The sequence below is a fragment of the Microcaecilia unicolor genome, chromosome 7, assembly GCF_901765095.1.
Source record: "Microcaecilia unicolor chromosome 7, aMicUni1.1, whole genome shotgun sequence".
NCBI classification, from domain to species: Eukaryota; Metazoa; Chordata; class Amphibia; order Gymnophiona; family Siphonopidae; genus Microcaecilia; species Microcaecilia unicolor.
In genome coordinates this window covers 276,439,056-276,463,888 of record NC_044037.1, presented here as the reverse complement: position 1 = coordinate 276,463,888, position 24,833 = coordinate 276,439,056, and the positions used below count along the sequence as shown (strand labels likewise).

The 24,833-nt window shown below is 48.5% G+C and overlaps 1 protein-coding gene across 1 annotated transcript in view; it reads right to left on the bottom strand.

Moving 5' to 3' along the window:
• Positions 1 to 24,611, bottom strand: part of DBI (diazepam binding inhibitor, acyl-CoA binding protein) — a 43,051-nt gene extending 18,440 nt beyond the window's left edge. The window contains exon 1 of the mRNA XM_030210401.1: positions 24,471 to 24,611. Within this exon, the coding sequence (XP_030066261.1) occupies positions 24,471 to 24,479 (9 nt within the window). The 5' untranslated portion in view covers positions 24,480 to 24,611. The remainder of the gene's footprint in view (positions 1 to 24,470) is intronic.
• Between the last annotated feature and the right edge of the window lie 222 nt (positions 24,612 to 24,833).

Below are 24,833 nucleotides of genomic sequence, written 5' to 3'. Positions count from 1 at the left end.
GCTTCTCGTCCCAACGAAAACATGCCCGAGCTACCAGACCCCCACAAACCGAGGCCTGCAGGGCTAGAGCCGACAAAACAAAACTACGCTTGAGAAAAGATCCCAACCTCCTATCCTGAGGATCACGGAGGGCCGTTCCTCCATCAACCGGGATAGCCGTAGCTATAATTACTGCCGTCACTACTGCATCTACCGTGGGAGCCTTAAAGGAATCCCTATCGTCCTGAGGGAGGGGATAAAGCCTCGCCATTGCCTTTGCCACCTTACACGGCAAATCCCATTCCTGACAAATCATCTCCCGGAGATCCTTGTTCATAGGGAAGGATCACGCCTGACGCTGAATGCCCTTCACCAACGGATCCTGGACAGTTTCCTCCAAAGCCACCTCAGGACCAAACTGAAGGGTGGACGACACCCGATCTATGAGTTCTGACAGCTCATCTCTATGGAAAATCTGCACTACTGAAGGATCCTCTCCAGGAATCCAACAATCCTGCTCCTGAGAGCCGTCAATTCCATCTGACTCCCCCAGATCACTAAGCGCAGCTTCTGCAGCTACAGGAGAAAAACATTGCCTGTCCTCTGACCACTCTAACCGTGGTCTCTCAGCCAAGACGGAAACAGCCCCCTCTTCCAATTGGGGGGGGGGGGTCCCGATCTCCAGGCCTGATACCGCGTCCAGACAAAATCTGGAGGAAAGCCCACCATTCCTGGACCGTCATTAGGCCCTTTTGTGCCAAAAACGGAGGCCGCAGGCCCAAAAACAGCTGGCTCCACGGGCCGCGTCGGACTCAAGATGGCGGCCGTTCCCGCCGAAACTGTTCCCGCTGACAGCGGCCCTGCCTACGCTCCCGCTGACCCGGAGACTCCCGACACCATCGATCCCTCCGCGGTCAAGTCGGGGGAAGCTGCAGCCACCTTTATAGGCGCACCGCAAAGCTACACTGAGCGCCCGGCGCCTCTACCCCTCGCCACGAGCACGCGCGACTTCGGAGGAGCTGGGCCGCCATAAACGAGGGAAGGGAAAAGCTGTTCCGCAAACGCGCCAAACCAAAAACTCACTCACACTGCAAAAGCACTGAAGAAAGCGCTGCTCCCTCGTTCCAGCAAGGAATCGAAACCCCCGTTCGGTCCGCTGAAAATAAAGAAATAAATGCCCTTAAAGGCACAGTACTCCAACTCTGGCAGCTGGAAATTGTAAGGCACTCAAGGCTACAATACTGAGAAAGCAGCCGAGGCACAAAGCTGCCAAGCAAAGCGAAATAGAATAACTGACCTTAAAGGCACAGTACTCTAATTCTGGCATCTGGAAATTGTAAGGCACTCAAGGCTACAATACTGAGAAAGCAGCCGAGGCACAAAGCAATACAGAGCAGCACAGGGGGAGGGACCCAAACATAGGTGTAACACCCCAGGGGGAAAAACTGGGCCCCACCGGACCCAGGGCCCCAAAGCAATTTTTTTTTTTTTTTTTTTTTTTTACACACACACGTACAGGGTACTGCAACAGAATAAAGTTTGGAAGGAAAAAATCCTACGACCCAATGACAAACTACCTCACCAGACTATTGGAGACTGCACAGGCTGTCAACTGCTACCTCTGCTGAGACTGAGAAAATACTGGCTAGTGGAGGTTCTGCACAGGTTATATATACAGGCTTCAAAAGCTTAGTGTTTTCTCAGTCTCCCTCTGCTGGTAGGACATAACCCACGCGTCTTGACCGGTCTGGAGGGTCGCTGAGGAAATATATTTTATTGAAAAAGGAGACAAGTATGAAGTTTCAAGTTCATTAGGGGCTTATACCCAGCCTATCAAATACCCGAGAGGCTTACAATCATAATGATAGCTAAAAAGAGGAGAGGAGAGTGTAGTGAGAGCAAAACCATGACGACAAGGGGGAGGAAATAAAATAAAATTACAGAAAAGGTGGAGGGGGGAGGGATACAAAAGGAGAGGAAATTTGGGACATCCAGGACTGAGCGTGAAAAAAAGGCACTGTATATTTTAGCTATAGGCATTCTTAAACAGAAAGGTTTTTAAATCAGTCTTAAAAGCAGATAGGGAGGATGACAGGCATCGGTGGGCTAGCAGTTTGTTCCAGAGTTCAGGACCTTGAACTGAAAAGTTGGATTGTCGTATAGTGTCATAATGGATTTCATGAAAGGAAGGGATTACCAGCTGGTTTTGCTGGGCTGAACAAAGTGTAGCCCTAGTAGATCTCTAGAAATGTTAAGTAGTAGTAGTAGTAGTACATGAGGGGCAATAAGGTGTGAGAAAGCAGGACAAGTAGGCTGCCTCACCTAAGGAGCGAATCTTATAGACTGATACTCCTTACATAAGTATAATATGCGTGTTGCCATACTGGGACAGACGGAATGTCCATCAAACCCAGTATCCCGTTTCCAAAAATGGCCAATCCAGGTCACAAGTACCTGACAAGATCCCAAAACAGTACATTTTATGCTGCTTATCCTAGAAATAAAGCAGTGGATTTTCCCAAGTCTATTTAATAATGGCTTATGGACTTTTCTTTTAGGAAAATATCCAAACCTTTTTTTTTTTTAAGCCCACTAAGCTAACTGCTTTTACCACATTCTCTGGCAACGAATTCCAGAGCTTAATTACACGTTGAATGAAGAACTATTTTCTCCGATTTGTTTTAAGTTTTCTACTTTGTAGCTTCATTGCATGCCCCCTAGTGCTAGTGTTTTTGGAAAGAGTAAACAAGCGATCCACGTCTACCTGTTCCACTCCACTCGTTTTATATACCTACCATATCGCCCCTCAGCCATCTTTTCTCCAAGCTGAAGATCCCTAGCCATTTCAGCCTTTCCTCATAGAGACGTTATTCCCATCCCCTTTACCATTTTCACTGCCCTTCTCTTTACCTTTTTTAATTCCACTATATCTTTTGAGATGCAATGACCAGAATTGCTCACAGAATTCAAGGTGTGGTCGCACCACAGAGCGATACAGACATATAACATCCTCATTTTAAATTTTCCATTCTTTTCCTAATACCCAACATTCTATCTGCTTTCTTTGCTGCCACAGCACACTTGAGCAGAGGGTTTAATAGTATCGATGACGACTCCTACATCCTTTTCCTGGTCGTGACTCCTAATGCGGAACCTTGCATCATGTACCTATAGTTCGGGTTCCTCTTTCCCACATGCATCACTTTGCACTTGCTCACATTAAATGTTATCTGCCATTTGGATGCCCAGTCTCATAAGGTCGTCATGTAATTTTTCACAATCCTCTTGCAATTAACTTTTGAATAGCTGTTGTCGGCAAATTTAAATTACCTCACTAGTTATTCCCATATCTAGATCATTTATAAAATATGTTAAAAAGCAGCAGTCCCAGCACAGACCCCTGCAGAACCCCACCATCATCCCTTCTCCATTGATAATACAGACCATTTAATCCTACTTTTTTTCTATCCTTTAACCAACCAGTTTTTAATCCACAACAGACCACTACCTCCTATCCCACGACTTTCCAATTTCCTCTGGAGTCTTTCATGAGGTACTTTGTCAAATGCCCTTTTAAAATCCAGATACACAATCCAGCTTATAATCGAAAGACAAAAACGCCTATATTGCGACCTAAATCGGGAGATAGGCGTTTATCTCCCAAAAACGAATAACGCGGTATAATCGAAAGCCGAACTTGGACGTTTTCAACTGCACTCCATCGCGGAAGCGTACAAAGTTGACGGGGGCGTGTCGAAGGCGTGGTGAAGGCGGAACTGGGGCGTGGTTATCGGCCGATCAGAGATGGGCGCCTTTCCCTGATAATGGAAAAAAAATATGCGTTTTTAGCGAGAATTTAGGGCACTTTTCCTGGACCCTGTTTTTCCATGAATAAGGCCCCAAAAAGTGCCCTAAATGACCAGATAACCACTGGAGGGAATCGGGGATGACCTCCCCTGACTCCCCCAGTGGTCACAAACCCCCACCCACCACAAAATATGCCGTTTCACAACGGTTTATTTTCACCCTCAAATGTCATACCCACCTCCCTGGCAGCAGTATGCAGGTCACTGGAGCAGTTATTAGGGGGTGCAGTGGACTTCAGGCAGGTGGACCCAGGCCCATCCCTCCCCTACCTGTTACAATTGTGCTGCTTAATGCTTATTAGTCGTCCAACCCCCCAAACCCACTATTCCCACAAGTAGGTGCCCCCCTTCACCCCTTAGGGCTATAGTAATGTTGTAGACTTGTGGGCAGTGGGTTTTGAGGGGGATTTGGGGGGCTCAACACACAAGGGAAGGGTGCTATGCACCTGGGAGCTCTTTTACCTTTTTTTTTGTTTTTGTAAAAGTGCCCCCTAGGGTGCCCGGTTGGTGTCCTGGCATGTGAGGGAGACCAGTGCACTACGAATCCTGGCCCCTCCCACGAACAAATGCCTTGGATTTATTCGTTTTTGAGCTGGGCGCTTTCATTTTCCATTATCGCTGAAAAACAAAAACGCCCAGCGCACAAATTGTCGAATAAAACATGGACGTCTATTTTTTTTCGAAAATACGGTTCGGTCCGCCCCTTCACGGACCCGTTCTCGGAGATAAACGCCCATGGAGATAGACGTTTTCGTTCAATTATGCCCCTCAATATCAACTAGCTCACTTTTATCCACATTTCTTCACCCCTTCAAATAAATGTAGTAGATTTCCCTTTACTAAATCCATGCTTATGTATATGCTCTGTAATTTTGTTCTTTATAAAATAGTCTCTACCATTTTGCCCAGCACTGACATCAGGCTCGCTGGTCTGTAATTTCCCAGATCACCTCTGGAATCCTTTTTTAAAAAACAAAAAAAAAAAAAAAAAGTCGGCGTTACATAGCCACCCTCCAATCTTCTGATACCATGCTTGATTTTAAAGATAAATTACACATTACTAATAGAATTGAAAAATGAACTTGCAGAACTATCAATACTCTGGGATGTATACCATCTGGTCCTGGTGATTTGCTACTCTTCAATTTGTCAAATTGCTCCATTACCTCTTCCAGAGATTTGATTAGTAGATAGCTGGGTGGCTGGTGGGCGTGAGAATTGCCTTGTGACTTGCCTGTCTGGTGCGAAGGTTTCAAGCTGTCTTAGTACATGTAGGTATCAAGGGAAATGTGGGAGGGAGGTTCGGTTCTGGAAGCCAAATTTAGGCTCCTAGGTAGAAAGCTGAAATCCAGATCCTCCAGGGTGGCATTTTCAGAAATGCTCCCTATTCCACACACAGGGCCCAAGAGACAGGCAGAGTTACAGAGTCTCAATGCGTGGATGAGACGATGGTGCAGGGAGGGAGGGGTTTAGATTTGTTAGGAACTGGGCAACATTCTGGAGAAGGGGGAGCCTATTCTGAAAGGTTGGGCTCCACCTTAACCAGGGTGGGACCAGGCTGCTGGCATCGGCATTAAAAAAAAAAAAAAAAAAGAGCAGCTTTTAAAACTAGAAACTGGGGGAAAGGCTGTCACTCAGAAGCTAATGGTTCAGAATAAGGTATCTTTTAAAGATACCTTCTTTCATATTTGAACTTAAGAAAATTGCAACCACACTTCCTAGGCTGAAGCATTACCTTGCATCTATAAAGGCAAATGTACTGTGATATGAACAGACCTGGTGACAGTTTTACTGGGGTCACTGAAAGGGCAGATTCTATTTAAAGGGTATATCCTTAATAAAACCAGGTTAGTAGTGCAAAGTAGCATGGAGCCAGCTTTGGAAAAAGTGACAAAGGTATTAAAGATTAATTATCTGAACATGTCAGATACATAGGTATCTTGAAAAGTTAGTCCTGGGATTCCAGGCATGACTCCCTCCAGACTAGAGGTCCAATTCTATGCAGCACAGAAGTATTCTTCTAAGTGTGCAAGGGCCTGGCAACTCCCCACTATGCTACGTACTTGCTCAAGATGCGTCTCTTGGCTGCAGCAGAAGAACCACCACAGCTAATGTAGTAAATGATGGTAGATGAAGCCCTATATGATCCATCCAGTCTGCCCAGTAATGTAGTTCTACCTGCTGCTCTGTGCAGTTTACACCCATCTATGCTTTAGGCTGAACGTCATTTGTTTTGCTTTGATTCCCTCCTCTTTCTAATATAGCAATCTTCTGTATTTATCCCTTGCATTTTTTAATTCTGTCACTGTATTTGTCCCCATCACCTCCACCAGGAGGGTATTTCAAGCATCCACCACACTGTGTGAAAAAGTACTACTTGACATTACTCCTTAGTCAACCTCCCTGCACATCCTCTAGTTCAACCACTTCCCTGTCTCTGTAAAAGATTGTTTGTATATTGATATCTATTAAATATTTAAATCCATCTGTCCTCTCCTCTAGGGCAGGCTTGTCCAAGTTCAGTTCTCAAAGGCTGCAAACAGGCCAGATTTGAATGAATAGATATTCATGAGACAGATTTGCATATATTCATTAGGCATATCCTGCAAAAAAAAAAAAAAAAAAAAATCAGGCATGCTCGTGGCCCTCAAGGACTGAACTTTGACAAGGCTGCTCTAGGGTTTTCAAGTATTCTGTCTCTTTTGGCACAAACCCCATACCACTTTTGTCACCTTATTCTGAACCACTTCAAGCCTGTTTGTTTTTTTTTTAATGTCCTTAGTGTAATATGGCCTCCAAAACTGAACTCAATACTCCAAGTGGGGACTCACCAGAGACCTGTGCTATTTCTTTAAACCTATGCCGTATGGCTATCAAGACCCGAGCATATGGCAGGCTGGCACCATGAAACTGAAAAACTCACTGTGTGGTGCAGGCCAGAAGGTAAAATTAGTTCTTACCTGATAAATTTTCTCCCCATTAGTCCCACAGATCAATCCAGAGACTTGTGGGCTATGTCCCTCTACCAGCAGGTGGAGATATAGTAAACCTCTGAAGTTTTCTCTATGTGGTCACGTGCAGTCACCTTAACTTCAGTATTGTCGAAACCAAAGCAGTGGAAGAAGGAAGAGGAAGTCCTTTCCTGCCTGCATAAAGCCCATGTAAACTAACCACTCAGGTGGTTTCTTTAATGTTTTGATTTGCCTTTTTTTTTTTTTAGCCAAAAATCAAATGAAGGAATCTGATGAAACTGAGGCAACTAGAAGAAAAACACTAAACCCAGAACAAAGGGCAGGCCTCTGGATTGATCTGTTGGGACTAATGGAAAGAAAATGATCAGGTAAGAACTAATTTTACCTTCTATAGCGTCCCACAGATCAATCCAGAGAGACATGTGGGATGTACCAAAGCAGTCCTCAAGTGGGGCAGGGTCCTACAACCTCAGCAGACTGGGCAGGGTACTACAACCTCAGCAGACAGGAGCAATTATCCACAGGCCAGTTACATGCGCTGCCACGTCAAATTTGGAATGCCTAGCGCTGCCACGCGAAGGACAACAGATCAAGTAGGCGATCTGCAAAAGCCATCCATGGAAGGACAGAGGACCAAGTGGCAGAACTGCAAAGGGCAGCCACAAAAGCCAGACAGGACATGGAAAAGGACGTCAACTGTGCTCTGGAAGAAAAGCGCTGCCACTCGCACAGGGAGAGACTGTCCCATACAGAGGCCAGCTGAAGAAATTGCCTCTCTCAGCCAACGGCCACTGCAGCACTTGCCAGATTCCCTTTCTTGAGACCAGCCAGACGACAACATGAGGGCATGCCGGGAGGCATTTTTGCCCAGCAGGTCAGGAATCTGATGATCCTACCGCAGTGTGGGTGTTTCGTAAGGAGTTGCCACCTTCCTTGTACACCTAAGGCTCTCCACGTTCTGAATATGTCTGCTTCTGATCCTGCCACCACTACATCTGCTAATCTTAAAAAGGTGAGCACTAGAAGACCGCTACAGTCTTTAGCAGTGCATAAGGCAATATAGGAAGTCACTTCTGCTCAGTGGGTCATCCAAGGCACTACCCCACTATGCAGAGACGTAGCTAGGTGGGGTGCAAGGGGAGCAGCTGCTACCCTAAAAGGATTTTGAATAAAATGGCACTTATGCCGAACAGCTCTTCAGCTTCATACTGACGCCTATTCTACAAAAGGTCTGCTCCTCCTGACATCAAACCGCTCTTCAGCTTCACACTGATGCCTATTCTACAAAAGGTCTGCGCCTCCTGACATCAAAACCACTATGCCCACCATCTGCCAATCTAAAAATGGCAAGCCTTCTTATGGTACCTTCCTATGGTCCCAAGCAAAGCAAGATGCAAAGAGTTGACCAACGGAACTCACTGGTCACTTCCAAATAGTATAGGAGTATATGGTGAACATCCAAAAAGTGGGAAGAGAAAAGGGTGGAAAGAGGTGGAAGGCAGAAATCACCGTATGCAGAAGAGAGAGTACTGTGCGCCCGTCACCAGTAGAAATCCAGAGGATCTCAAACAAACAGATGAAGTCGGGAGTTCTGAGAACCTGCCTGGACTGGATTGCTAAAGAAAACTAGGCTGCCCAGGATGATAGCCCTGGTGTCGAAAAGATAAGGCAAGCCTGACTCAACCAAAAAGAATTTGTAGACATGTCCTCAGGAAGACGCCGAGTCTATAAGTCACCCAGGTCTTCCAACAACTTCATGGAGTCCTCAAACAATAGTTGCCCTAAAAAGTGAGCTGAACCAGCCATTGTCAGACGCTGAATTCACCACCCAGCAGCGCACAAATCTCAGACTGAGGAGATTTTTTTAAGGCAGGAGAGGACGCCGGAGCAAAAGAAACCTCAGACTCCTTTTAAAGTCAGGAGAGTGAGAAAAACCTGTCAGGCAGAGAGGAGGGGTTGAAGGGGGGGGGGGGGGGGGGGACCTGGCACCAGGTGTGCACCCAAGTCCCAGGACACCAGACCCCAGAAGCTCAACTAGACCCAGGGGCCCAGGCCAGGAGCCAATCAATCCAGAGCTGCACAGATATGACCATCCACCTGCTAGATACAGAGAATACAATACTGAAGTTAAGGTGACTGCACATGACCACATATAGTAAACCTCTGACGTTCTCTCTATCTCCACCTGCTGGTAGAAGGAAATAACCCACAAGTCTCTGGATTGATTTGTGGGACGCTATAGAAGAAAGATTTGGTAGTAACAGCCAGTTGGCTCAAACCAGTGACTAATACTAGCTAATATTGGGGGAGGGGTGTGAATTAGTAAGCATTTTACTCACTCCCCCCACCCTCAGATACAGAATGGGAAAACTGCCATAGTAAAAGATGATGGGGGAGGAGGAGGTCAACTCTGCACCCCCCCCCCCCCCAAAAGGAAAAGAATTTAGAAGCCTTGTCCCAAGCTTTCTTGGCTTCAGATACAGTCCGTCTCTACCACCTCAATTGGGAGGCCATTCCATGTATCCAGCATCCTTTGTGCAAAACCTTTTAAGTTCATCCTATGCCCTTTCACTTTGGAGTTGACTCTTTCAACTGAAAACTCGATCATTTAATTTTTTTGTTATAGCATTTGATTTAATCTTTTTGAAGTATTCATAAATGTATGGTCTCAACACCATGAACCATGTGAATTCTCTGGTGGTGGTGGGTGTCCTATAAATTAAGAAGTCAGATCTGCTGCATAAAAATCTCTACAAAATTCACTAATGTAATCTCACTAGCAAAGGCTTTAGTGTCGGTGAGCGATTTTATTTATTTGCTGCAAGCAGCATGTGGCGTGTAGGTTAACTTCTTACCCAACAGTCTCTCTTGCCTTTTTTAAAAACAATTTTTCAGGCTGCTCTCTTGTACTGTTTCATGTAGATGGATAATGAGGCCAAGGTCCCAGGTCTGGACTCCCCCCTTCCTCCATGAAGTGCTAGGAGAATTCTACCATTACTGAATTCTCACCGGCTGCCTCTAGGGGGCAGCTCAGTAGCAAGGCATGTACTAGTGCCAAACGGAGCAAGCCAAGAACCATCAAATACAAATTTTTAAGAAGTCAGGAAAAAAAAGAAAAAGCCATTATCAGTTTGACTAAGACCACACCCAGCAGCTACTCCGATAGCAGCCAGTCCAGGTCACAAATACCTGTAGGAGGCTAATAAGATAATTTTAGTCCCAACAGATCAATCCAGAGACTTGTTATAGCTCATTTCCTGGGACGAGCAGCTCTCTAAACTACCCAGCTAGTATAATTTACCATGCCTCTCCTACCTATGCCTGGAAGAACAGCATAAAAATGGTTTTAACTAGATCTTGAGACACTGGAATATGCTGCCAGCACCTGATATATCAAACCCAGTAGGCAGTCTGCTGCAGACTTACCTGGCAGAACTTAATATAACACTAGTAAAAGAGGCCCGTTTCAGAGCAAATGAAACGGGCGCTAGCAAGGTTTTCTTCGCCAACACCCCCCCCCCCCCGGCCAACCTCTTCGTTGTTCTGCCATTGCTCCGCCCCTAACGTCATGACGTTTGACGCGAGGGCAGGGCGGGGCCCGGAGCGATTTCCCACCCACCCCCGCCTCCCTCCCTGCCAACCTGTTCGTTGTTCTGCCATTGCTCCGCCCTCGAGGGCGGGGCCCGGAGCGGTTTTGGTGGCTTCACCACCACGAACCTTCGAACCTTTTTGAAGGAAGTCAGGGCTTGGCTTCACTGACGTCAGTGTCCTCAGAACGTTGAGGGTGAGTTTTATTATAGTAGATGCCTTTGTATTTTCAGAAATAGGAAGGCCATCAGTTTATGGGCTGCAAACACTTGATTTTAGCATTAGCTTCCTAAATTGAACAACTGTTTTGAAGAGTTAGCATTTAAGTTTTGTGAATATTAACAGCATGCACCTTTTGCAGATGGTGCACTGTGGTACTGGTCCTATTATCAAAAACATTCACTTCACTATGAACACCAAGCTGCAGTGGCCTCGTCCTGCTTTTAGTTCCGACTGCTGCACATTTTAAGGTTTAAGCAGCAGCTCGTCTTTTCCCTCTGATGCTTGTGGTGGTTGCCAGTGCGTGAAAGGCCATCACTTATCACCAGAGCCTTGGTTAGGATGTGAACCAAACCACAGCTCAGAAGCAAGATCATTCTTCAAGTTTAGACACATTATGGAGGTCTCCTTCTTGTACTTTACTGAAGTTTGATAAATAACCAATTTCTAACTTATGCTTCTTTCCCTCGATTTATCCAGCGAGTACATTTTGACTGCCTTAAGATAGATGTGTTGCAGAGCGTTCTTTTGTGTTTGATCTGATTGCATCTTGTCCTCTTACAAATGGTGATTTTCCAAAAATGGCACATAAAGTGGAGTCTTACTGCCAACTTACACAAATGCAACATTACCTCTATACTGACTGGTGTTCTTTTGGCTTAAAGGTTACTAGTTCCTGTGAGCTCTCTTGATTGCTTGATAATTAAGTTTAAGTTTACAGGTACCACCAAAGTCCCCATCCTCCTTTGCTAATGCTCATCTCCTCAGTTTGAGACATCCCCACACTTCATTCAAACAGACTGTATTAAATACTGTATCGTGTTATTTTAAGGGCTGGGGGGGGGGGGCCGAATACATGAGAAATTACTGCAGACTAGCCATGCATTGAATTAGAGACCTCTGCAGGGATGGAAGCAGTTCCTGTGAGGGGGAGGAATAGAAGGTTCCTGCAAGGACAAACAATTCCTGCAGCAGCGGGGGTGTCCCCACAGGGACAGAAACAATTCTTGTGGGGGGGGGGGGGGGGGGGGGAATCCCCCATGGGAATGGAAAAAATTCCTGCCGGAGGGGGGGGGGGGGGGGGGGGGGGGGTCTCTGCAAGGACGGAAACAATTCATGTAGGGAGAGGGGTTCCTGTGGAAGTATATGCTGCACTTGCACCAAACTCTCACCTACCAAGTTCTTTTGAGTGCTGTCTCCTCCTCCTCATAGCACAGATGCAGAAAGTCTCCCATTAAGGAGGTGGTAGACACAAATGGTGACAGAATTCAAAAAGGCGTGGGATGAACACAAGAGGATCTCTAATTAGAAAATGGAAGTTATAAAAAAAATCTAAATGACTGCATGTATGTATGTTGAGTGACGCTTAGATGGCAACTCTGGCTGTGATGAACTAGGGCCGCCGATACCAGGCAGATTGTATGGTCTGTGTCTTATATATGGCAATCTGGTTTAGGATGGGGTGGGAAGGGCTTAGACAGCAACTTTAATGGCTGGAACATAAGGACAGTGCTGGACAGATTTACGGTTTGTGTCCTGCAAATAAGAAAAGAAATAGGCTGGTCTGGGCTTTGAAGCAACTCCAGCAGTTGGAACATAAGGATAGGGCTGGGCGGACTTCTATGCTCTATGTCCCAGTAACACCAAAAGACAGACCATAATCACTTACTTAACCAGTTAGTGGTCTGAATATGGCCACTAAATTTTTAAGTCCTGGCTCCTTCCAAGCTGTGCCCACAGACTGCCCCAACACTAACTAGACCGCCCAGGGGCAGTCTGTGGCGATCTTCAGTAGCATTGGCTAGTTAAAGGCCAATGAAGATCAGCACTTAGGTAGTCACAAGTGATTTAACTGGGCAGGAGCCTCTCCTGACTTTGAATATCAGGCAGACACTTATCAGTGGAATTTGTCTTCTTTGGACTTGCACAATGCATTTGTTTCTAGCTCTGTTTGGTATCACATGCAGGGCCTTATAACTCAGAGGCGCTGCAGAAATGATTTGTAGTAGTACACTGACCTCTTTGAAAGTTTTACTAGGGCCAAGATCCTAAATTTACAAGCAAAAATTCACAACCTCTGAATTTTGGTGTAACAAGTAGGTGGCAATAATGGTAGATTTAAAGGCCTAGGAAAAAGGTTAGGAGCTTACCACTGACTTTCAGCACTAGGCTCATTAACTTCAGCTCAAATCTAAGCAAATGACTGGCAGGCCTAAGTTGGCAGGCCTAAGTTTTAGCATAACTAAGCTCTAAAATGAAGCTGAACACGGGCACAAATTTAGGATTTTGTCTACATGATTCTATTAGGTATTATTCTGTATTAGGTGAGCGTTTCTCTGTGCTCTGGGTGACAGGTGCTGTAATTTTCTTTTGTTGGAAATATTAAGAATCCAAACAGCTTATATTAAGAAATGATACAGTTCTATTTTACATCCAGATTCCATGGCTACACAACAAACATCAGCTAACAGCACCTATCCTCAAACTGTAGTTAATTTATGACAATTATAAAGACATGCATTTAGCGTGTAGCTTCTGTATAGGAATCTGTCTCCCCACTGGGAGGTACAATTGTTTTCTTGGGCCTCTGCCAGAAAAGGTTTGCTTTGCACATACAATCACAAGAATGAACCAGACTCTTAAGCCATGTTCCAGGGCCTCTTAAAGGGTATGATACATACCTGTAGCAGTTGTTCTCCGAGGACAGCAGGCTGATTGTTCTCACGACTGGGTGACGTCCGCGGCAGCCCCCACCAACCGGAAATAAGCTTCGCGGGACGGTCAGCACGCAGGGCACGCCCACCGCGCATGCGCGGCCGTCTTCCCGCCCGTGCGCGACCGCTCCCGCCAGTTGAATGACTAGCAAAAAATATGAAACACACAACTCCAAAGGGGAGGAGGGAGGGAAGGTGAGAACAATCAGCCTGCTGTCCTCGGAGAACAACTGCTACAGGTATGTATCATACCCTTTCTCCGAGGACAAGCAGGCTGCTTGTTCTCACGACTGGGGTATCCCTAGCTCTCAGGCTCACTCAAAACAAGAACCCAGGTCAATTGAACCTCGCAACGGCGAGGGTATAACAGAAATTGACCTACGAAGAACAACTAACTGAGAGTGCAGCCTGACCAGAATAAATTCGGGTCCTGGAGGGTGGAGTTGGATTTACACCCCAAACAGATTCTGCAGCACCGACTGCCCGAACCGACTGTCGCGTCGGGTATCCTGCTGGAGGCAGTAATGAGATGTGAATGTGTGGACAGATGACCACGTCGCAGCCTTGCAGATCTCTTCAATAGTGGCTGACTTCAAGTGGGCCACTGACGCTGCCATGGCTCTGACACTATGAGCCGTGACATGACCCTCAAGAGTCAGCCCAGCCTGGGCGTAAGTGAAGGAAATGCAATCTGCTAGCCAATTAGAGATGGTGCGTTTCCCGACAGCGACCCCTAGCCTGTTAGGGTCGAAAGAAACAAACAATTGGGCGGACTGTCTGTTGGGCTGTGTCCGCTCCAAGTAGAAGGCCAATGCTCTCTTGCAGTCCAATGTGTGCAACTGACGTTCAGCAGGGCGGGTATGCGGCCTGGGGAAGAATGTTGGCAAGACAATTGACTGGTTAAGATGGAACTCCGACACCACCTTCGGCAGGAACTTTGGGTGGGTGCGGAGCACTACTCTGTTGTGATGAAATTTGGTATATGGAGCATGAGCTACTAGGGCTTGAAGCTCACTGACCCTACGAGCTGAAGTAACTGCCACCAAGAAAATGACCTTCCAGGTCAAGTACTTCAGATGGCAGGTATTCAGTGGCTCAAAAGGAGGTTTCATCAGCTGGGTGAGGACGACGTTGAGATCCCATGACACAGCAGGAGGCTTGATAGGGGGCTTTGACAAAAGCAAGCCTCTCATGAATCGAACGACTAAAGGCTCTCCAGAGATGGCTTTTCCTTCCACACGATAATGGTAAGCACTAATCGCACTAAGGTGATTCCTTACTGAGTTGGTCTTGAGGCCAGACTCTGATAAGTGCAGAAGGTATTCAAGCAGGTTCTGTGCAGGGCAAGAACGAGGTTCTAGGGCCATGCTCTCACACCACACGACAAACCTCCTCCACTTGAAAAAGTAACTCTTTTTAGTGGAATCCTTTCTAGAGGCAAGCAAGACCCGGGAGACACCCTCAGACAGACCCAGCGCAGTGAAGTCTACGCCCTCAACATCCAGGCCGTGAGAGCCAGAGACTGAAGGTTGGGGTGCAGCAACGCTCCGTCGTTCTGCGAAATGAGAGTCGGAAAACACTCCAATCTCCACGGTTCTTCGGAGGACAACTCCAGAAGAAGAGGGAACCAGATCTGACGGGGCCAAAGGGGCGCGATCAGAATCATGGTGCCGCGGTCTTGCTTGAGCTTCAGTAAGGTCTTCCCCACCAAAGGTATGGGAGGATAAGCATACAGGAGGCCGGTCCCCCAATGGAGGAGAAAGGCATCCGACGCTAGCCTGCCGTGTGCCTGAAGTCTGGAACAGAACAGAGGCAGCTTGTGGTTGGTCTGAGAGGCGAAAAGGTCCACCGAGGGGGTGCCCCACGCTCGGAAGATCTTGCGTACCACTCTGGCATGGAGCGACCACTCGTGCGGTTGCATGACTCTGCTCAGTCTGTCGGCCAGACTGTTGTTTACGCCTGCCAGGTACGTGGCTTGGAGGAGCATGCCGAACCGACACGCCCAACGCCACATCCCGACGGCCTCCTGGCACAGGGGGCGAGATCCGGTGCCCCCCTGCTTGTTGACGTAATACATTGCAACCTGATTGTCTGTCCGAATTTGGATAATTTGACAGGACAGCCGATCTCTGAAAGCCTTCAGTGCGTTCCAGATCGCTCGGAGCTCCAGGAGGTTGATCTGCAGATCCTTTTCCTGGAGGGACCACAGACCCTGAGTGTGGAGCCCATCGACATGGGCTCCCCACCCCAGGCGAGATGCATCCGTCGTCAGCACTTTCGTGGGCTGCGGAATTTGGAATGGGCGTCCCAGGGTCAAATTGGTCCGGATGGTCCACCAGAGCAGTGAAGTGCGGCAACTGGTGGAGAGGCGGATGACATCTTCTAGATTCCCGGTGGCCTGGAACCACTGGGAAGCTAGGGTCCATTGAGCAGATCTCATGTGAAGACGAGCCATGGGAGTCACATGAACTGTGGAGGCCATATGACCTAGAAGTCTCAACATCTGCCGAGCTGTGATCTGCTGAGACGCTCTGGTCTGCGAAGCCAGGGTCAAGAGATTGGTGGCCCTCGCTTCGGGAAGGTAGGCCTGAGCTGTCTGGGAATTCAGCAGCGCTCCTATGAATTCCAGAGACTGAGTTGGCTGGAGATGGGACTTTGGGTAATTTATCACAAACCCCAGCAGCTCCAGAAGTTGGATAGTGCACTGCATGGACCGGAGGGCTCCTGCCTCCGAGGTGTTCTTGACCAGCCAATCGTCGAGATATGGGAACCCGTGCACTCCCAGCTTGCGTAGATAGGCCGCTACCACCACGAGGCACTTGGTAAACACTCGTGGGGCAGAGGCGAGCCCAAAGGGCAGCACACAATACTGAAAGTGCCGTGCGCCCAGTCGGAATCTGAGATACTGCCTGTGAGCTGGCAGTATCGGGATGTGAGTGTATGCGTCCTTTAAATCCAGGGAACATAGCCAATCGTTTTTCTGAATCATTGGCAGAAGGGTGCCTAAGGAAAGCATCCTGAACTTTTCTTTGACCAGGAATTTGTTCAGGCCTCTCAGGTCTAGGATGGGACGCATCCCCCCTGTTTTCTTTTCCACAAGGAAGTACCTGGAATAGAATCCCTGCCCTTCCTGCCCGGGTGGTACGAGCTCGACCGCATTGGCGCTGAGAAGGGCGGAGAGTTCCTCTGCAAGTACCTGCTTGTGATGGGAGCTGAAAGACTGAGCTCCCGGAGGACAATTTGGAGGCAGGGAGGCCAAATTCAGGGCGTATCCACACCGCACTATTTGGAGAACCCACTGGTCGGAGGTTATGAGAGGCCACCTTTGGTGAAAAAATTTTAACCTCCCTCCGACCGGCAGATCGTCCGGTACGGACACTTGTAGGGCGGCTATGTTCCCGTGGATCCAGTCAAAAGCCCGTCCCCGGCTTTTGCTGTGGAGGCGCAGGGGGCTGCTTAGGCGCACGCTGTTGACGAGAACGAGCGCGCTGGGGCTGTCCCTGTGCCTGACGAGGCCTTCGGGCCGGCTGGTTGTACCTACGCTTTGCAAAAGAATAGGGTGCAGCCTGCCGTGCCCGGGAAAAACGCCCACCCGTGGGGGCGGGTGCTGAAGGCGCCCGGTGGGAGAGCTTGTCGAGAGCGGTTTCCCGCTGATGCAGTTGGTCCACCATCTGCTCGACCTTCTCACCGAAAATGTTATCCCCCCGGCAAGGGACGTCAGCCAGTCTCTGCTGGGTGCGGTTGTCCAGGTCAGAGGCACGCAGCCATGAGAGCCTGCGCATCACTATACCTTGGGCCGCAGCACGAGATGCCACGTCACAGGTGTCAAAAATCCCCCTGGACAGGAACTTTCTGCACGCCTTCAGCTGCCTGACCACCTCCTGATAAGGCCTGGACTGCTCCGGCGGGAGCTTATCGACCAGGTCCGCCAGCTGTTGCACATTGGTCCGCATGTGGATGCTCATATAGAGCAGGTAAGATTGGATGCGGGTCACGAGCATGGAGGATTGGTAGGCCTTCCTCCCAAATGAGTCCAGAGTGCGAGACTCCCGCCCCGGGGGCGCCGAGGCGGTATCCCTCGAACTCCGTGCCCTCTTGAGAGCAGAATCCACGACCGCTGAGTCATGGGGCAACTGGGGCCGCATGAGCTCTGGGTCAGAGTGGATCCTGTACTGGGACTCTGCTTTCTTGGGAATGGTGGGATTAGTTAGTGGTCGCACCCAGTTCCGGAGCAGCGTCTCCTTCAGGACATTGTGCAGCGGTACCGTGGAGGACTCTCTAGGTGGTGATGGATAGTCGAGGACCTCGAGCATCTCGGCCCTCGGCTCTTCCACAGAGACCACGGGAAAGGGAATGCTTATAGACATATCCCGCACAAAGGAGGCAAAGGAGAGACTCTCAGGAGGTGAGAGCTTCCTCTCCGGTGACGGCGTGGGGTCCGAGGGAAGGCCTGTAGACTCCTCGGAGGAGAAATATCTCGGGTCCTCCTCTTCCCCCCACGAGTCCTCGTCCTCGGTATCGGACATTAGCTCATGTAGCTGAGTCCGGTACCGGGCCCGGCTCGACGTCGAGGCACCAAGGTCTCGGTGTCGTCGAGCGGTGGACTCCCGCGCCGGCGGGGACGGAGCTCCCTCCATCGACGTCGACGGGGACTCCACCTGCGTGGCTGTCGAGACCGGCACCGCAAGCGGCGGCGGTGTCGACTGCCCCGGCGCCGGGCTAGAGCTCGCCGGCGCCACAGTCATCGGCGCCGAGGGCGCAAGCACCCCCGGCGCCGGCACAGCCTGGCGCATCAGCCCTTCCAGGATCCCCGGAAGGATGGCTCTGAGGCACTCGTCCAGGCCCGCTGCCGGGAAAGGCGGTGGGGCCGGTAAGGGTGTCGGTGCCGGAAGCTGCTGGGGGCCAGGAGATGGCACCGAGGTGCCGGAACCCCGACGCGTCGGTACCTCCACCACCGACGGAGATCTCTCCTCTCTGCGATGACGCTTCGGCGTCGACTCCTCTTCAGGGTGCACCGAGGGCTCCCGGTGACGGCGCTTCTTGTCTTTTTTCCGGTACACGTCACCGGTGCCGGAGGGCATGGAGGAGGAGGAGGTCGATCCCCCTCGGTCTCGGGGTACCGGGTCCGACAGGGTTCGGTCCCGTGGCTCACGAGTTGAGGGAGTGACCGGGGCCGACTGCCCACGCGGTCTCTCTACCCCACTCTCGCCGGCGGACCGGCGGGCCGACGGGACCTGTTCTCCTGGGGTCGCTGCCATCGGTGCCGATGTCTCGGGCATCGATACCGGTACCGAAGAACCGGTCTTCGATACCGATGCCGTCGAGGTCGACGTCGAGGGGCCGGCGCAAGTTCCAAAAAGACGGTCCCGCAGAACTTGCCTCGCAACCTGAGTCCGTTTCCGGAGACCGAGACACAAAACGCACGACTTGAGATTGTGCTCCGGCCCGAGGCACTGGAGGCACCAAGCGTGGGTGTCGGTCTGCGAGATCGGCCGGCCGCAGCGACCACACTTTTTAAATCCACTCGGGACCTTCGAGGACATCGACGGAAAAATCGCGTCGGCGAAGTCAAAGTCGGCAATGGTGGCTAAAATCACACCACGAAAATTGTAACCGACCGAGCGGCCACTAGGCCGCAACGAGGCGTCCCCGCTAGAAAGCGAGGGAAAAGAAGGAGCGCGTGCTCCACACGCGCAAAATTCTTTTTTTTTTTTTTTTTAATAAAAGAGAAAGAAGAAAAAGAAGAGGCCGAACAGGCCAAAAGCGACGATCCGCGTAAACGCGGTCGAAAAAATCCGGCGGCTGAAACGAGAGAGAGGGAAAAACACAACTCTCTCAGTCGCGGAAAAAAAGTAACTGGCGGGAGCGGTCGCGCACGGGCGGGAAGACGGCCGCGCATGCGCGGTGGGCGTGCCCTGCGTGCTGACCGTCCCGCGAAGCTTATTTCCGGTTGGTGGGGGCTGCCGCGGACGTCACCCAGTCGTGAGAACAAGCAGCCTGCTTGTCCTCGGAGAATATTATTTACAGCACTGCATTTTCATAGGTAAAACTGGTGCTGCTTTTATATTTCATAGATGGATTGGAAATAAGTTGTACTCTGTTTTGCAATTATAGTATAGCTTAATATATGTATCAGATTTATTTCCACAATAGGACTACAAATTAGCTGCAGACATTAATGTAGTGTTCACACTTTGTGGGGGGGGGGGGGGGGGGAGAATTAAAACTGTATTATAGTGCCCCCCAACAAATGGTGGTGTGGTGGGAAGAGGGAGCGATATCACAAATCATTTGTACAGGGCAGCAAAACAAGTAGCACTAGCCCCGCAAATACTTGAGACACACTGATAATGTTAACTGGCAATAACCTAAATATGGACTGACAAAAATACTGTTAAAAAAACACATCCGTCACTAAATCACTGGCTCTTAATTCAGTCACGTTAACAAGACAGATTAGTTCCGTTTTCAGGATATCCTGAATACACGCAGGAAGGATTTACATACATTGGATCTCCAGTGCTTCTTATGCACATTCCTTATGGCTATGCTCACAACCCAGACCATTAGCAGCACCATGGTGGCAGACCACACTACTCTTCCAATGAGCAACGATCTTTTTAAAGACCATTTTAAGTCCATTCTACAAGACGTGCTACCAAGAATAAACGTGTACATCAGCATACTCCGCTCTCTGAACAAATCTCTCTTATCGTCCCCCTTCTCCTCCACCGCTAACTCCAGACTTCGTTCCTTTTATCTCGCAGCACCTTATGCCTGGAACCGTCTTCCCGAACCCATATGTCTAGCTCCATCTCTTCCTGTTTTTAAATCTATGCTGAAAGCCCACCTTTTCACTACTGCCCTTGGCTCCTAACCACTACTCATTTGCCCTCCTCCTCCTCTTTACCCATTAATTCCCTTGCCCGTTCTATGTCTTGTCTCTCTGTTCTACCTAGATTGTAAGCTCTTTGAGCAGGGACTATCTCTCTATGTCAAGTGTTCAGCGCTTCGTGCGTCTAGTAGCGCTATACAAATGCTATTAGTAGTAGTGAAGGCACACACATGCCGCAACATGGTACCATGTCAAGTCAGATTTAATAAACATTTATAATTTTACACCGGTGTCCTTAATCTGCTTTTGCAAAGCCTGATACAGTTCCCACTCGTGCTTTGACTAGACCTGCAAACACCATACTAGGTGCCTAAGGTCTTGGGGAGGCTTTTCTTCAATTCAGCATCTATAAAAGAAAAGCTTTGTAATCCAGGGTTCTCAACCCAGTCCTTGGGACAAACCCTGGCAATCAGAATATCCTGAATAATGCAGGAGATAAATTTGAATGCAGGTTTCTCTCATGCATATTCACGGTGGGTATCCTGAAAACCTGACTGGGTGTGCCCCAAGGATTGGGTTGAGAACAGCTAGTTTAAGCTAGGACGGGGAAACCCAAATCCTTCACATCCCAAGCTTTCCACTTGGGGAATCTGAAGGACACAGCTTTTTAACTATTTGCTCCTCCACCATGCAACTGAGATAGAGGCGGAGTGCTGGCCTGCCCCTGGTTGCAGCACTTGTCCAAAAGCCTAAAACGCAGATGTGTAGGACCTTGTGGATCTAAACCGCATGGCCTTAAAAATCTTTGTGGTGCCAGCCATTCTTTGCATCTGAGGGTGTGCCCATCAATGAATTACAGCAGTCCCGGCACTCAAACCAGGTGGTTTGATAACAGGAGACATCATGAGCCTTTAACAGCCGTAAAAAGACACCAGGACAGAGCTTGTCGCCATATTGAGTGATGGATACGAAAAGGGGAAGCAATAGCAAGTGATACACACACAAACGTTACAACCGATATAGTTTACAATAAAGCACCGACATAGGAAGCAGCATCAGATCGTTCCACTGTGATGTTGCTCATTAGTGAGCTTTAAAGATGATGTTTTGCAGCTCCTTTCTGATCCCCCGAAGCAGGTCTGTTTAGACTGAAACACCTTCTTTCAATGTGGCATTGGGAGCTTTTGATATCTTACAGCGCTGTTACCACTCCTTATGGTCTCGAGATAAATAGCCTCTATCTTTTTATATCATTATATGTTTCAGCAGTTTTAGTATCAGGATACAGTAAAAAATGCATAAATATTGAATTGAGCACCGTTAACTAGGAGGCACATGATTGATGAATTGAAAAGGAGCTGGATCTGAAATAGCTGGGGCCATAAGAGATCCCATAGCCCATTACAATCTAATCTTATCCAATGCCTCTTTGTATTTTGTTGCTTTTTTTGTAAGCTACAGTTTTAACATTGGTTATGTGTACTGGCTATTATTGCTTCCCTTTTTCCTATTATATATATATATATATATATATATATATTTTTTTTTTTTTTTTTTGGGGGGGAGCAGTTTTTCTGTTTCCTCCCCCATTCCTTCAGCCATATTGAGTGACACCAGGAAAGAGCTTCTGGCACACACTATTGAAAAACAACACTGATAAAACAATAGAAACTGCAAAGTTTCCTGTTCTTTCTTCTATGAATGGATGGATGGTGGGGAGTGTAAGGAGAGTTTTGCAGGGCAGGGAGGTGGGTTCAAGGGGTATGTATTTATCATCTGTGAAGGAGGGGGAGGGTCCAACGGGATCCATGTTTTACCTGAACCCCATTCCCAATCCCTCAGATCTGCCTTTATTGCTAAGAAGAAACTTAGAAAATCCAGGGAGTCCAGATCTGCTTTCAGGTTTTAATCATTTGCTCATTTCTGATCTGAAGAAGGGTTACCTTCCAAAGTTCATCAAAAAATATATTTAGTCTAATAAAAAAGGAATAATCTTATTTTCTTTTATTTGTATTTACTATTAGGTTTAAGGGCAAATGCCACAACCAGGTGTGCATTGTCACCCTCCCCCCAATATGTTCAATTTCTTTTATTTTCAACACTAGCACTGTCAAACATTTCTCTTTAGGACATATCCATTTTTTTTTTTAACTAATCTGACCCCCCTTCAAAAACCCCCTTATCACTAAAAATGTAGAGCAGTTAGGGCTTACAGCTATGGAAACGCTTTTCTGAGGCTGGGGGCTGCCTCGTTTATTAGGAATTTAGAGGCCCCTTTTTACTAATGTGCCTAACACAGGAATGTACTAAAGTGCCCTGCGTTAGTTTTCCCACGAGTACGCGCTAACCACAGTAGCTATTTTTTGTAGGGACAAATCATGGGCGAAAAGCGGGCATTTCTGCGCTACAGTTAGCACATCTACATTACTATGTGCTAACTCAGTGGGTCCCAAACTGTGTGCTGTGGCATCCCAGGGCACCACAGCATATTTTCACCTTCCTCCCATAGACCTGCCAATTCTCCCACATTGGCAGGTTATCTCCTACACTCCCAAAGCGTGGAATTCTCCCGCTGAGACACACTGCCAACACCACACCGCCACTGCTGCTTCTCCCAATGAGCAGCAGGGGGCAAAAACAGAAAGCAAGCATGGAGCTGCAGCCTTCAGGCATGCGTTGTCTGCTCTGCCAGTCCTCTGCCCCCATTGATTGCCCCAGAATGGAAGCTGACGAGGAGGACCGGCAGAGCCGACTGCATGTGCATGAAAAGGCTGTAGCCCAGCGCTTGCTATTTGTTGTTTTGCCAGGGCCACTGCAGCTCATCTGGAGAAGCAGCAGTAGCCAGGAAACTGAAGATAGTGGGTGGAAGGGGAAAGGAAAAAAAAAAGGGGGGGGGGAAGCATGGAGAGGCAGGTGATGCTGAATGGAGAGAGGGGAGGAAAAATTATTCAAGAGTGGGGACACTGGATAGACATGGGTAGAGAGAGAGAGACGAGTGAAAAGATATGGGCAGAAAAGTGGGAAACATGCTGGATGGAAAGGTGCTGAGAGCGAAGGTGATGGGAAGGGGGAGACCGTGCCTGGAAGGATGGAGACAGAAAGAGTGCAGAAGCTGGACAGAAAGGAGAGAGAAGATTGATGGAAGGGGGCAGATATCATCAGTGGCTACGGTGGAGGGAGGGGAAGACTAGAGAGGAAATGTGTAATCTAGGGGCACTGTGACCTGAGAAATTTTGTGAACCACTATGCAAACTGGTTAGCACATGGTCAATATGGTAAGCCTTTACTGCCTCACTAAATGTGTGTGCATAGCCATATATGAAATTAAAAGAAACAAGACAGTCTCTCAACAGAGGTTACAATCTATACAAGGCAAATAGGGATTAGGGAGTATCATTTAGTCTGAGAACGATTACGGCAACAGGGCTTGTAGCCTGGATCTGAATAGGGCCACAGAAAGAGCATGATTACTTAACCACTTGAAGTCTATCACAGGCTTTTCCCCGCCCCCGTAGATGTATAAGCTTTCTAGGTGAAATGTGACAGATGAATCACGTTTTAACCTCCTCTTATAGTAGAGGGTGTTTGGAAACAAAATGGCCCCTTTCAGCATTTTCCCGACCTGTAATCGTGGGTCGGTTCCCCAAATAAAAATGTAAGGTGGCAGCAGAGGAAAGGGGGGAGGGGGGTGGGGTAGGAATAATCAACACAGAACACGAGTAGGAAAGGGAGATGCTGGACCATTGAGAAAGGATAGGTAGGGATGCGAAAGAGACGCTGGCCACCTTGGGGGAGGGGAGGGGGGGCGGGGTATCATCGCTGTTACTTTATTGGGATGGGATGGAGGGGGCAAAGGATAGAGGAATCATGCTGAATTAGTCCTGCTCCCTGTACAATCAACATTGGGATCCACAACGGGTGGAAGAGAAGGCTGGGCCGCAGGGTCCAACCCCTAAATCCCCCTCCCCCACCTATACTACCCAATCAGGTCAAGAAAAATTCCCCCAATCTGAACCTTCACAACAGCATGTTTCGTTTCCAGATTACGGGCTACGTTCTCCCTACATTTTTTGTCTCCCTTTCCCCGTGAGTAAAAACATTGCTAAAACCAGATCTAAAGCCCCTCCCCCTCCGCACTGTCCACATCGTTTTAGAGTTTAGAAACCGGTCAGGTTTCAAGCAAAGCAGAGCATTACAGCAAAAATGCTAACACCTCAAAAAAAAAAAAAGAGAGAGGGCCAACAGCCCCTTGATGCACAGACATCGTTTCCGGTTACCCGAGGAAAGACGGATATACCTGAGACATGGTGGGTGGTGAAGAGTCCAATCCGCTAGAAGAACGAGACACCTGCGGAGGCCAACGAGCTTGAGTGGCGCGAGGCTCGGACTCGGAGCGATCCCCAACTCCTTGAACTAAACGAACTCACTGCAACCTCTCCGGCTCCGCCCCTTTTCCTTTCATAGTCGAAGACACGCCTACCCGTCTGCCTGGCGCGCGGGGATGGGGTGACAGAAATCTGCAGAGCGGGGCAGTAGCCAATGCAGGGACTGGCGCGAGAGCGATGGTCTTTGGCCAGAACAATTACCTTAGTCTTTGGTTTAAATTGCAATTCTTAGCAAGGCTCCGTCTGGCAAGGATATTTGCGCAATAGTTAAACCT